This window comes from Labrus bergylta, chromosome 4 (assembly GCF_963930695.1).
Source record: "Labrus bergylta chromosome 4, fLabBer1.1, whole genome shotgun sequence".
Lineage (NCBI taxonomy): Eukaryota > Metazoa > Chordata > Actinopteri > Labriformes > Labridae > Labrus > Labrus bergylta.
Window position 1 is genome coordinate 23775888 of NC_089198.1, and position 14261 is coordinate 23790148.

The 14261-nt window shown below is 38.6% G+C and overlaps 1 protein-coding gene across 11 annotated transcripts in view; it reads right to left on the reverse strand.

Moving 5' to 3' along the window:
- st18 (ST18 C2H2C-type zinc finger transcription factor) overlaps positions 1 to 12672 on the reverse strand; it is a 39933-nt gene extending 27261 nt beyond the window's left edge. For 6 of the 11 annotated variants that reach the window (XM_065954164.1, XM_065954160.1, XM_065954162.1 and 3 more), the window contains exon 1: positions 12502 to 12672. In XM_065954164.1, coding sequence (XP_065810236.1) covers positions 12502 to 12670 — 169 coding nt within the window. In that variant the 5' untranslated portion in view covers positions 12671 to 12672. Of the gene's footprint in view, positions 1 to 254; positions 411 to 4485; positions 4692 to 4931; positions 4969 to 12501 lie in introns of those variants that run through there. The other 5 variants (XM_029280362.2, XM_020649550.3, XM_065954167.1 and 2 more) reach the window with 3 other exon arrangements.
- Positions 12673 to 14261: the final 1589 nt, after the last annotated feature.

The following is a 14261-nucleotide window of genomic DNA, read 5'->3' on the forward strand; positions in this document are numbered from 1 at the left end:
TCAGACAGAAAAGTTTTAGCAGCAATCCAGAAGTTAAGAATGCTCAAGAAGAAAAAGAAAAACGTGGAGGTCTTCTTCTGAGTCACATAAACCAGCATCACTGTTATTGACCCTTCAATGAATGTACTTATCTGAGCCTGAGGCTTACACAGCACAGCACATCCTCGCACAGACAAACAGCATCACTTGTCTCCTACATCTACACTCACTCATGTTAACATGTCCGACAGGGCAGAACGGCGAGCTCGACTTACCATGCCCCTTTTAGCCTTTGTTTTGCCTCTCATACTGACATCGGGGAGGAGACGGAGCAGAAGGATATCGAGGTGGGGTACGGGGTACAGTCCAGAGCCTCGCTGCCTGATGAGAGAGTGTGTTTGGTTTGTGTGTGTGAGTGTGAGTGTGAGTGTGTGTGCAGGGACACTGTGATATTCACCCGAAACGCTAAGCTTTTCTTTTCTTTTTTTTTTTTTTTGTAGCCTTTGTGTCATTCACTTAACAACCAATCTCATTAGCTGCCGGGCTACAATAGGCTGAATTATTTTCTGTGTAAATACACCACGTGGAGATCCTCAAGGTAAGACCTCTGAAGGTCTTTTTAATCACATAAAAGATAGATTCACCCCGGAAAGAAAAAAAAACACTGATTACATAGAGGAGCGAGCTTCTTCTAAGAAAACAATTGAATAAAACAGCAGAGTGATTTCAATTAAGGAATTACATTTATATTCCTCAGGGTCCAAAGAGAAGAGAGTGTAAATTCATTATTATGGGACTGTATTTAATATCACTGGTGATATATACATGTAGCACTGACTTGATAATATACCCTGAGCATATATGTAAGGGTTAACATAAGAAGAGAGCCACTGCTCTGCTCTGCTCAATTTTGAGGTAAATCAAAACAATAGGTATTAAAAGAGGGTTTTTTAAAATAGCATGCATTTCTTAGTTTTTAGCAAATCTCTAGCTGCAGTGCTTAGTGGTGCAGAACCATGAATTTGTGTAAAATGTAACTATTGTGAGCACTTGAAGTCATGACAGCTGTCTATAAGCATCAGGGACATGTCTATTGGCCAACTTGACCCTTGTTAGAAAACAAAACAAATAGAAAAAGAGAATACTGCAGCCTGGGACTGCCGAGCCGGGTCACTGGAGATTTTCCAGACAAACGCCGCACAGGGGAGGGGAGGGGAGGAAGAATAAAAAGGACAGGCTCAGAATCTCATTTTAACAGACCGCACACAATCTGGGCTCCCACAGAACTATCTCTGCCTGACCGCTTTCTATTTATCCCTTATCAGTGTTTACCAACCGCTAGTTTTCTTTCATTCACACTGTGAGGCAGTTCTCTTACTATCAGTCAACAGCTGACACCGTGGAACAGCCTCAAAGGCAAGAGGAAGGGATCAAAACTAAACCAAAGCTGTTTAAACAATACAACAGAGGAAATAAATTCATAAATCCTAATTCTTCCCAACCCACAAGGGTATAAGCAGATCCTTTATAGTTAGGCCAACAAACAAAACCACAGCCAATGAGGTACATTACTATCAAGGTAAATGCTGAAATATATTTTTTTTAAAGAAAAGGCGTAAAAGAAATCCCATGTAATATTAATTGGGAACATTTCATAGTCCTGCCCTGTCAAGCAAAAATAACTATTGACTGAGAGAGATATTTTAGGTGTTTTATTTCATCTTTCTTTAGAAAAAAAACCAACCTGATCAAACCTTTTTTAACATGTTTAGATACTTTTGGCTTAAAGGAGACCTAAGCTACAACGTATAACTGCATTTATATAAAAACAAATATTTTGTGAAGATTTTTTAAAATGTTGTGATGATCATTAATGGCTAGTTTAAGAGTGTCATGATAGGATCCGTCCACCACTAAAGAAACTACCAGAAAAAAAAAAGGAAATGACAGTGTACGTCTATAGAATTGATCTTCTACACAATTAATTATATAACATAAATATTTAATTTACTATGGACCTAACTCTGATTTATATAAAATAATACATCATATTTTTTCTAAGCAATATATTATGTCTGAAAATACATTAATTATACAATTCCACAAGACCATGTTTAAACTTAGAGGTTTTAAGCAAGTGACTACTTTAAATACACGATGTAAAAATATGAATTTAAGGGTATATGTAAACTGTCGCCTTACATTTTTTTTTTTTCATCAGGTCAAACACAAACAGCTCTGTTTTTTCTGGAATAGTGTTCAAAAGTTAAGTAATTAATTACATTTATCCTTTGACCAGCTGCTCAACAGCAGATGGATCATTTCTGAGACCTTGTTGAATTAAATCCACATAATTCATTTTCCTGGATTAACTAACTGAAGTTTCAGTCTGGTCCAAAACAGGTAACACAATATTTATCAGACTCACATGTATGCCAAGCTTTTTCGTGTGGTTTTGTCATTTACATTGTGTTCATGCTGCGGCAGCTGACTAATAAACGAGCTAAGCTATCTGAAATTAAAAGCTTTTTTTTTTTTTTTTATTTCTTCACAACATAAATTTAAAAAACGACACGTTGTTTTTCCCCCCAGTACAGAAGTTAGGGTAGTTGCAACTATGTGAATAAGTTTGAGAGTGCAGGTTTGCTGAGCAGCAGGTACCATGGACAGTTCCTGGAGGCGAACACAGGTTACATTTATGTGTTGTGTAGCAACTAACATCCTGCTTTGAAGCCGAGGGTGGGGAGCACACAGGAATAATGGCTCTTACTTATCACTGCTTTCCAACACATCCCTGCTAATGCCTGGGCTGCTGTTCTAATTAAAAGAAAAAGGAGACGTGTAACTTTATAACCTTACTCGCCGGTTCTCTTTTAAACATTACCGTGAAATAACTTTTAACTTAGAAAGGGTTCATATTGAAATATGACACTGTTTCATAACACTGTGTTATCTAATGTCTTTTGTTGCTCTTTTTTCTTGGTTGTTGAGAGATGCGAGCTGACTGAAACAAGCTGATGGGAGTTTTGTTTTGAATGGTGGCTAGCAGGCAGCATTACAACCAGCATTTAAATTAATTTCACCCCTGAAGATTCTCCCAGTTTTTATACTAAAATTATCCAAACCTAAAAAAACAAGTTAACACAGCGGTTACAGAGTATATTGTCTCTAAAAGACAAGGGAATAGATATGAGTGACAGATTGAGCAGATGTTGGCAGTTAACATGAATATTTTTGACTTTAGGCAAAATAAATCATTTTCAGTTGTTCAAAAGAACAAAAGGCAAAATCTAAAAAGGACATTTTTTTTTTTAAAATCAAGAGAAAGCCCGAACTCTGCTCATGTGTGAAGAAAAAAAACTCCCACTTTTGTTTTGCAGTGATCAAATCAAAGTTGGGTCATGGAGTAGAATCTCAGCCGTAACTTACTAGTAAATGATGAACTTTTCTAACCAGCATCCGTCCTCCTGAATCAATAGTTGCTCTGGAGACTGTGGAGTGCTTTGGCCCCTCTTGCATTTGTTCAAAGCTTACACTTAGCCACATATAACACAAAAGTTCACATGAAGACGGTTACGATCAAACCACTATCAGGATTAGCATATAGCTTTTTTCAACTTTGCCATAGTTACGATGCAAATAATAAAAATTCAGATCAGAATGTAATGCTTCATCCCTGCTGAATTAATACAAATTTTAATCTCTTCCATAAACACAAAAGAAGATTTTTTCTTTAAATAATTTAACTGCCCATGTAAAATTCAACACAAGGGATTAGTTTTCAAACTTTGTAAGACTAACGGTGTGAATTACAGGAAAAAAAACAGTACAGGATGCAATAAAATACTTCAGTGACTGTTCAAATATGTTATTGGAACACAGAGTCAATGTTTAAGTGCATTAGGCTCAGTGGTCTTGTATGTACAGCTGTCACTGTCAAAGCCACAGGCAACCTGACAATGCTTTGTCTCTGCACACAATACCAACATGTGCTCCTCTAAGACAAGCTTAAACTCCACACAAATGCTGTGAATTTAATCTAGATAGACAGTATCTCATGCTATCTGCATGATCAAAAATAGGTCATGCATCTCAAAAAACAGTTTGAGCCATTTAATCTCCTCTCAAACTGTCTGTAACCTGGACTGAAGCTGCGCTCACTTTCCAGCAAAGATTTTAAGAATACTGATTTGTATCCACCAAACAATGCTCACCACCGCTGCAAAATTTTCTAAATACTCCCCGACACAGCTCAGAATGATTGCCAGGATAGTGCTATTTCACATAATCTTGTAAAATCCACTAACACAAGCTTAGCTGTTGAGTAAATCTCAGAGTAAATCTGAATAAGTTTCTAACACTTCTCAATTTCAGCTCCTCTTTTACATTTCATGACAGCATAAAAGCTGAACGACTTGTCGGTCACAAACACCATACAGAGTATCGGTGTTGATAAACGCTGACCAAACTGACATTATAATAAATAAAAAGAACTTTGACACCAACCTAGTGCTGTGATCCAAAAAGTTTGATTTTCTCCCAGTCTCTTGATAGCTGAGCTGGTGCTGTGGCTTTGAAAGGTAGTCCCCAGGAATATGACATACTGTGCCTTTGACAGCCTCGAGATAAGCACCTGCGTTCGGGTCCCTTTTTACGTCACACCTCCCCATTCACAGCCCTTCAACATGATGCACATTTGCACATCAACAGCCACCAACCCCCCTCCTCCTCTCTCTACTCCCACATCCGCAAAACACACAAACAGGCACACAAGAAGGCAGATGCGCGCACTAGCCTCTACTCCTGCGCGTGTATGCTCGCACAGACATACACGCGCACACAGACACACACACACACGCACACAGACACACACACACAGATTTGTGTGCGCTTAGTGAAGATGTACCATACATGCAGGAAAAAAACTCACATGCACAAAAAAAAACACTCACAGGTGATTTTTCCTTTTTTCATTCTCCTTGATCCAGCCTTATTCATATATTGATCCTTATTTTCCGTCTTTAAAAAAAAAAACTTTCACTTGCTTTGTCATAAGACCGGGGCATATGCCCTCCCAAGCTCCTCATACATCACTCATCATGCAAATGAGAGGGAATGTCACTCCTCAGCAGCAGATGGCCAGGGATGATAACAATGGCTCAACAGACCAGTTTCAATGTCTGCGACTTTATCGCTACGGCAACAACAAAAATAGATGATATGAAATCCTTGTCTGTTAATTTGATTTCCCCCCTTTTTTTATGTCTGTACCTGTCAGTCTGTTTCATTTCTCCTGGCCCATTTGAATGTAAAAGCTTTGTCCGAGCTTTTTCCTGTCACGAGAAGTCTGGCTATCAGTAAAAGGCAGAGACCTGGAAATGATTTTTGGTGACTACGGAAGGCTGCTGCCTAGCAGTTATTCAAGTAATTAGGTGTAATTCCTCCCTGTAGGCCATGTTAGCCTCCTGAGTTAGCTCATGCGTTAGACAGGCCTGGATAGAGACAGAGAAGAAGAAAAAAAGAAGAGGGGCCCCGAGAAAATCACAAATGCAGCTTTTCAAACACCCCCCCAGCTAAAGTGATGTCACCCTGCATCCTGCTGACTCCTGTTCATACAAGCCCCCGTAGCAGAGAGTAAACAGTGCAAGCGTTTAGCAAACAGGACCAGATTACAATGACAAAGGCAACCACACTTCTGGGTGGAGCCTGGGGCAAGGGGGGCAAAAGAAAAAAAAAGAGGTGGGGGGCAGGGATGGTGTGGTTCGGGATTTAAAATAAGTGATACCCATGAGGGAGCCCCCCCCCCCCCCTTAAGATCTGAGCGTACCCCTTTCCCCCAGCTGATGGTAGGGCCACCCAAACATGCTTATCTGTCGGCTATGTCCCCCCCTGGTCCCCTGGGACAGACGTGTGAACACAATATGTAATAATAATGTATTTTCAGCTCTTTTTTCTGTGATTTGTGCATTTGGTTATGCAAGGCCGGGGACTTGAGGATGGAGAATATCATTACTTAAGGTTTGGCAGTTGATCATCACCTTGTTTAATGCCTCATTTGAAAGTCTAATTTCTAACTGTCTTCAAGAGCCAATTCATGGTACACTGTGAAAGAGACATACAAAGAAGAGCAGGCCTGCACTGCTTTGCCCTCTTTTCTCTGTTTGTGCCTGATAATCATACAAACATATGAAAGTAAAGAGCCGTCTATCTAAGCATCTTATCAAATAACATGTTTCTTTGTTAGCTGATGTGGACAATCTCGCTGTGAGGACACAGGAAGCTTGTTCTAGGGATGATTATTTCATGTCATGAGCCAGACATCATTTCTTTTGGAATAAAACACAAAAAGAATCAACTCATGTAAAGCAATCTTAACAAAATTTGAGAGAGCAACATATTGAGGAAAACACTACACGGCTTTTACAAAATGGAACATTTTCTTTTGGCCCTAACATCTGTTCAAATTTGTAAAAAAAAAAAAAAAAAAAAAAAAAAAACAGAGAGAGAGAGAGAGAGAGAGAGAGAGAGACCTCATTCAGAGCAACATAAACTACTGTTTTGTCAAGCTATTTCATCAACTGAAAATGTGGGCATAACTGGAGAGAGCTGATGGAGAAATGAAAGAGGAGTGGGTTGGACAAAATTACATGTCAAACAAGGGTTCACATTTAAAAAGTCCTGCTCATATTTGTAGAAAGTGTTTGATTGCATTTAGAAGGGTATTACAATGGGTCACATCTGTGTCTAAAAGCTTTTTGCATTCTGCTGCAAATTATGTAAGCAAAGTGAAGGGTCGCAGCACCCTGTTGTTTTGAGCACTATACCTTACTCCTGTAAACCTACACAAATATGTTTAACTGAATTCTTCTAATGCAGCGCAGGATCAAAATGTCAGCAGTATAACTTCAACAAACCCCCTCACTCAACACCCCGCCCCGTAATTTCAACAAAGCACGGCGACTAATTTCGCATGGCAGCCCGTACAGCCAAACAACAATGCATATTCACAATGTGCCATTGAATATGATCGACGTGTAAAAATCTATATTAAACTGTGGTTATAATGCTTTAAGCTTGGTCTAAATGACACAAACGCTTCTTCCTGGTGGTTCTGAACCCTCATTGTGCAACCACTTGATGCCGCTTGTTCATCACAGAAAGTCACATAAAAGGACCGAATTGAAATAAAATAAAAACATTTGCATATGCAAATACAAGGAACCACACATAAGTGCATGTTGTTGATATGGCTCCAGGATGTAGAACTATCTTTATGTTAATGTCAACAGACAGGGAATATTCTTTTGAAAATACAGTACATTTTTCATGGGGATCATTATCTACACTGCATGTCACTGTGTCTCAGTTAAAAGAAATGATTAGATTACTTCCCAGCAATCCCCTTTGGGGCGATTTGTGTGTGACCGTGGGCAACCTTACAATATGTATATTCAGTGTCCTTTGAAGACACTTCAATAACATCTCAAATGTTTTATGGACAAATATAGGAGGTTTTCTTTCTCTGCCTTGAACTGATGCCTTTGGAAGTAGGGCTCTGTTATATTGGAGTTTCTTCTCCAAACTCACAAAGTCTTCCTCTCAGAGGGTGAAACATACTCGTGTTGAACATAAAAGATAAAATTTGAATTTCGATAAGGATACGGATTGACTTGATGTGACAGGTGGCCAAACATGGACTGTTGTGTAGAAATCCAAATGAAGGGCTTTATTTTGCACGCATTCGGAAAAAGTATAGTTGATTCCTGAATGTAAACTACTGTGAACGCCAGTGATTAACATGGTTGTACTTCCTCTTTACTTATATAAGCGCAAGTATAAATAACAAACCTTAACAGTTACAATAAAAAGTTTCAGTCACTACTTCTTCCGTGCATTTTCAGCCTTAGATTAAAGTGTTTGATTGAGACAAACTCTCCAAAACTCCAGTTAGATATTAGTGGTGTAAAAGTCAAAATGATACTATTTGTGACCCTCATGCGAATTAAAGGCGACTAACAATTACTTCTTCCTCAGTCGAGAATGGCTAGAGATTAAAATAGTTGTATTTTCATTATTATACATATTATTATAATAATTACTACCTTATTATTAATACCAATGAATTAATCAGTCACTATTGGTCACTACTTAGTTTTTGTACTTCCTGCCCTAGAATGAAAGCTTATGATCGAGACAAAATATAATATGATGTGGCAAAATGTCCAGTTGTAATTGACGTGACAACTGACCAAACTCTGACTTTGGAGGAATAAAAAGATCTTCTGTAATTTGTAAATACGCTTCGATCAGGCAAAAAAAGGTTAGATATATGTGGTTATACCGAGTGCTTAAATGATCCATTCAATCAATAACAACTATAAAGGCATCTGTCATTAATGGTCACTGCTGGTTTCTTACATTTACTGCCCTCAAATGACAGTATCTGATTTCTCACATCTAAGAAATCAATGCCTGACTGGTCACTCAATGTGTGCCTTTTGTAGTTCAGAGGCCGTGGACCCATTGTGTTGTGTCATTGAGAGGTAAGGTCCAGATCTGGGCGTCTCTTGGGGTCCCTGCCCATCTTTTCCACTCAGGCAGGCAGACAATGAAGCAGACACGCCTATAAGTGGCCAGATAGGAGCTTGGATGTTCAGCCAAAAAGCAAGCATCTAAACAATGGTAACAGGTGTGTATAATGCGCGCTTTGATAATGACCTTGGTGGCCGTAATAGTATGTCTAGACACAGATAACAGGAGGCATTTCAGTCTGGTCTCAAAAGTCCTGAGGGTGCTCATATGCAGCATCTTAAGAAGATTGGTGGATTTGGGTTATTAATACTAAAAGAACAAATATTTTACTTTGATACTGAAAGCACAAGACTCCTCAGAAAAGTTAAGTCTGCCACTCGACGGATTTTTTCTTTCTATTTTGAAAATATTTGTCGGGTAGTTTGCATAATAAGCTAAAATCATCTTGAGTATTCAGAGATATGCACTTGAATAAATAGGGGAAAAAAACTCCATTAATGTGGATGGCTTGCAATTTTTGATTGCGCCAGATACAGGAAGCTTGCTGACATGAACTAAAATGCAAATGCCCTTTGAGCAAAACAAAGAAATTGATTATGAAGTTAGTTTCTTCAGCACAAGTAGCTGGCTTTGAGTGATTAATGGGGGTGGGTCATTGATTTCCTTTTGTTTAGATCTTGGGTAACTTTGTTGTGACACAATTATAATTTGTTTCCAAACAATAAATCCAATCTAGCTCTGGCAAATTAAATTTCCCTATTGCCTCTTCTGCGTCATTTTAGATTTGAAATGGATTGCTATCAAAAGGAATTGCATGTAAATGTCTGTTTTTGTGTTTATATTGGTTGTACTTCTGATTAGATATTGTTTTTTTCTCTGTTAAATAGAAGGTGAGCACCTCTTCTTATAAAAATAAGCTGTTTACAGACATGACCTGTCAGACACAGTGCAAACATTTTGACATTTTGTCTTCCAATAGTGTGTCACATATCAGTATTTCTAATTAACCATCCATCTATAGTTTATGAAAAAACACAGTGTACATGATTTCTAAAACACTACATGTTGTGTATTTGTTGAATGAGCACACATTGTTTATCTGTATATAAGCCATGCTAAAGGTTGCAGAAATGTGCCGAAGTTATCAGGGCACAATGTACTTTATTTTTCTCTACATTTGCAAGTCAAATTGCAGTGTTAGAGACTACTTTATTGAGAGGCTTTAGCCATATTCTTCAGCTTTACAACTTTGAAAACTTCCCCAGATCCAGACATTTATACTTCCTGATTTCTCGCATCATCTCTCCAAGATAGTGATAATACGATTTCTGTGTTTTTCGCTGTTGAGAAACAAACTGGATTATGAACAGATCACTACATAAACAGCTTTCTAAAAGGAGGCAGCTATTTTAAAAAAGGCTGAAGAAATGCAAAGAGGGATTTAAATTTTAATTTGAATTTATTCCAGCAAGTGAAAGGTTCTTTTGAGAGGGGATTTCAGCAAAGATGATGGTATTTAAAAGTGATAAACAAGCATCTAAACCTCCAGTGGAAAACAGTCATTTTGCTTCTTTCTAGTGTAGGGGAGGAATTGGGCTTGCTATGGTCACATCCAAAAAATAAGAATAAGTAATAGTAGTAATTAAAATGTAAATAAGCAAGATCCGTGGAGATATTTCAAAAGATTTCTGTCATAAATTGTGTAATTAACATTTTGTCTTGACAGACCTTGTGACTTTGGATGTATAGCTATATGTCCTCAGGTGCAAATTCATGTTCACTGTGTACTTGGCATAGCGTACTTTATACTGTACATGGTTGCTTCAAAACATCTTTCACACTTATCACATGCAATTTAAATCCTGCGCCTCAACACTGGAGAGGAACATCAGGCTAAGTTCAAAATTAAATGCCTAACAAATTAGGACTTGTGTTAATTAAGGAATGTTGTTGCGCAGTTTTAAGCAGAATCTGGAAAAAAATCTAGTGGTTTTTTTTGGGGATGAGTGAATCACTCTGGGCAGTCACATGTCACATAAGGATGACTAACCAGGGCTGTCATCTATTATATTCACAATTTATGGATTATAATGATGTGACTGGATTTCAAATGTGTCTATTCTCCGCTGGATGACCACTAAACTTAAGCATAGAAACCTATGCCACACAAGAAAGACAAAGAGTTACATCATTTTGTTGAACAGTTAATCCGATCATGGACAGTGTTTGTGCATTTGCTATCTTCGGAAAATGCCAGCAAAGGCGCTAAGTAAACCTATTTTACAAGACTCCCTCACAAGGATACAGTGCCAGTATCGGGATAAAATTTCACACAGCGGCATGGCTCAGTCACATAACCTAAGCAGGCTTAGGAAACTGGAACACTACAAAGTATTGCACTTCCTTCCTGTATGATGTCTGTTGCAGCATACAAAATGCTCAGATGACTGATGTGAGTTTTAGCATGAAAGCCAGAGTGAACTAATGGCTGAATAGCATGTAGATACTGTTGTTAATGCTCTGAGTTGTTTAAAATGGTAGATTATGGAAGTGTGCACCTGGCATTCTGCAGGCTAGCCTGGCAACACTCCTCCCTTATAATTATAATGAACACACAGTAATTCAGGGTTGAGGCTGAAATACGAATGATGTCCTCTGAGACAGCTTGTTTTAATGGCTATGCAGAAGAGTTCCTAGAAGTGCAGATGGCAGATGCAATGCCTTTTATGCTATTTACAGATTGTACTCTACAAGGTATAGAAAGAACCATAGCGTGAGGCCATATTGCTCGTCTCTGTGCTACTGGATTAGACATGAGGCTGCCACATGAACCACTAATGAGAGCTTAAGATATATTTCTAAATATGTTTACTGCAATTTTGATGGCCTATTACACTAACAAGAAGGAGAAACAGTGACCTGATAAATACTACATGGCCTGTTTGTTTCATCTAAATACCCCACTGTTCTTACTTTGTCCACATAGGGGTGCATTTGCTCAGAACTTGGGATCTCATGCAGTCTTTTATTACAAAGTGAGAAGCCTGATTTATTTGTTTTTTATATTGTAGTCCACATTTAAAATTTTTGGAAACATAAAAAGAAGCAAATTAGATAAGAGTCAGAAAATATATTTTACAAAAAATATTATACAGCATAAATTTGAAGTTATATGTCCCTTTTGATAGAAAGTTTTGCCTTGTCACATACCATTCCCAACATAACAACCTTGACTGCCTGCTCAAAATATTCAATGTCAATTTCAATGTCAATGCACATGCTTAAACTGCACAAAATGCCTCCAATTGTAGCTCTAACCCTTATCATTTTCAGGATGGAAAAAGGCAGATCTGTAACTGTTTGCACAGAAAATATTCCACTGACATAAAACCTTAACATACATACAGCCTATACCATCCCTGGCACAGTCCCAAACCCATATTAAAGAGAATTTTGCCTTTGAATCAGCCCACCACTGTGATACAGTAGCAGGTATCGCCACAACAAAAATGTTAACTCCAAGAAAAAGTTTTTGCCGCATTAAAGTCACATAGGAGCCACATTAGCATGTGAAAAGAATAAACAGAGGCATTCTCAGTTACACACTCCACCTGGCTGCTAACCAACGTCCTTGTCAGAAGTCCACCCACCGCACTGGCTAACACTGAAAGACCTCCTGGGGACCGCAGTGACCATTCACTCGCTTCTCTCTTTTTCCCATGCACCTGTGACTGTTTTTGTGTTTGCTATTTTTTGCTTTGTCTTTTTCTGGCAACACTATATCATCGGAGACACACTTTCCCTCAAAAGGAATTCTCCTGCCCAACAATGTGGTTTGTTTGTTCAGCGGATATGGCAGGCCATAGAGTCAGATGTAAAAAAAGAAAAAAAAAAGTCACCACAATAATAATTAACATTGCCACAAGAAAAATAAGCCGAGAGACAGAGTCGTATGAATGTAATCGAAATAAGTAAATATGTTACTTTTACCAACTGGTTTCTTGCCGAGTTGGGGGGCTTCACAGGTGCAGTTGGAAAGGCTCTCCTCCTTACTCTCCTCGGACGGCTCATCCGGCTTCTCCATGGTCCTGGACCTTAGAGAGCTGCTTTTCCATTTTCCAAAGGACTTTGCCACAATCGCTTTGTCCGCTCCTTTCATTGTTTTCTGTAAAACACATTTACAGCATGACTTCCCAGGTTTATCCCTCTTGTGAGCCATCTGCCCCCTTTTTTGGCTCTCAATAAACCTGGGCTCATCTTTCCCAAACCCAAAGTAAGGGAGAATTAGGGCATTGTGTGCATATGCATTCTCTTAAGCATTCCAGAAAATTTCCTGATTGCCCTGGCATCTTTTTTAGAGAGCGTTTGGACATTGTTTTTCTCCTGACATTTTGCAATCCTGTCTGGAGAGTGCTGCTGATTGAAACAGTATAAAACAATACTTTGCAAAGTACCCACACAGTAAACAGTGGAGGAGACTGGAAAAAAACAAACATGTTTTCACATTTAATCCAACTTAAAGGAAATAAAAATAGCACATTATGCCCTAATTGAGTGCTGTACAGTCCGCAAATACTATTACAAGGCCGATCAGGATTAGCAGTGGAACATACCTAGTTATCTATTTCTGAGTGCCAAGACTGCTAGCAGTGGGCAACTAAATTTCAAAAGCTGGCAAATCCAGTTGTCTCCTAAATACAGAAAGTACTTAAATCCAGAGCTAACAGAAGAAAAAGACGGATAAAGGGTGCTCTGCATATCACCGAAAAGCTTGTGCACTTTTCAGAATCACTGGCTAGGTTAAACAAATATGCTAAGTAGAGATCAAAACAATCCTTTGATCTGCAGCCTAGTTTCCAGAGGAATGGCTTGGCTGTTGTTGTAAATAACTTGTATAAATCTATATACCATTTGCCTTCAGGTAATATCAAAAGTGCCAGGGATTCGCAGGCAAATACCTTGTGGTTAGGAAATAGATCAGATAAAAGCATATAAATATTTTAGCAATACTGCACTCTGTAATTTTGTGTATTACAGCTGAGTTTTTTCACCCCATATGAGCCTTTTACTGCTTTAGTTCTACAGTACAAAAATGAATGAGTAGTTTTTAATATCAAAAATACATTCTATCCCTTTCTATTTTGTAGTTGGGTAAAAAATGTTCCTACCTCCAGCATGCCATTCAGGTCACACACTGTGTAAAACATTGTGCTAAACTTCATACAAAAGAGGCTTGAAGAATCAGAATGCAGAAGCTATGCAACTTGCTGACTAACTTTGCCCTCTGTTTTGATCGAGCACACAAAGAAAAACGCTGTCCATTCAAAACAGACAGCATAACTCTTTTCAGAGAGGGGGGACCGTGAACAAACGAGGCCATGTCCTGAGCTGCGGTCAGTTTCCCGTCAGGCCTGCACAGTGCACGGTGAGGGCCGCAGTGACTGGGACCGGCTGACACCACACTCAAGGCCTACAGAACTACTTTTGTGCACACTTTCTTCCTCTACAGCTTTTTTTCCCCTTTCTAACCAAATTGGGCAAGTGTGCTTTCTGGTTTGCAGCTTGTTTTTGCTTCAGAAACATTTGGTCATGCTTAATGAACAGGGTGGCAATTTGACAAACTTTCAGCAAACTAATTCATAAGCAAAATAATTACATTCTTAAAGCACTCTTATTTCTTAATCATCACTGTTGCTTGCCTTGTCGAGTTTTTCACACAACATTTAACTTGTTTTGTAAAAAGTCATTAC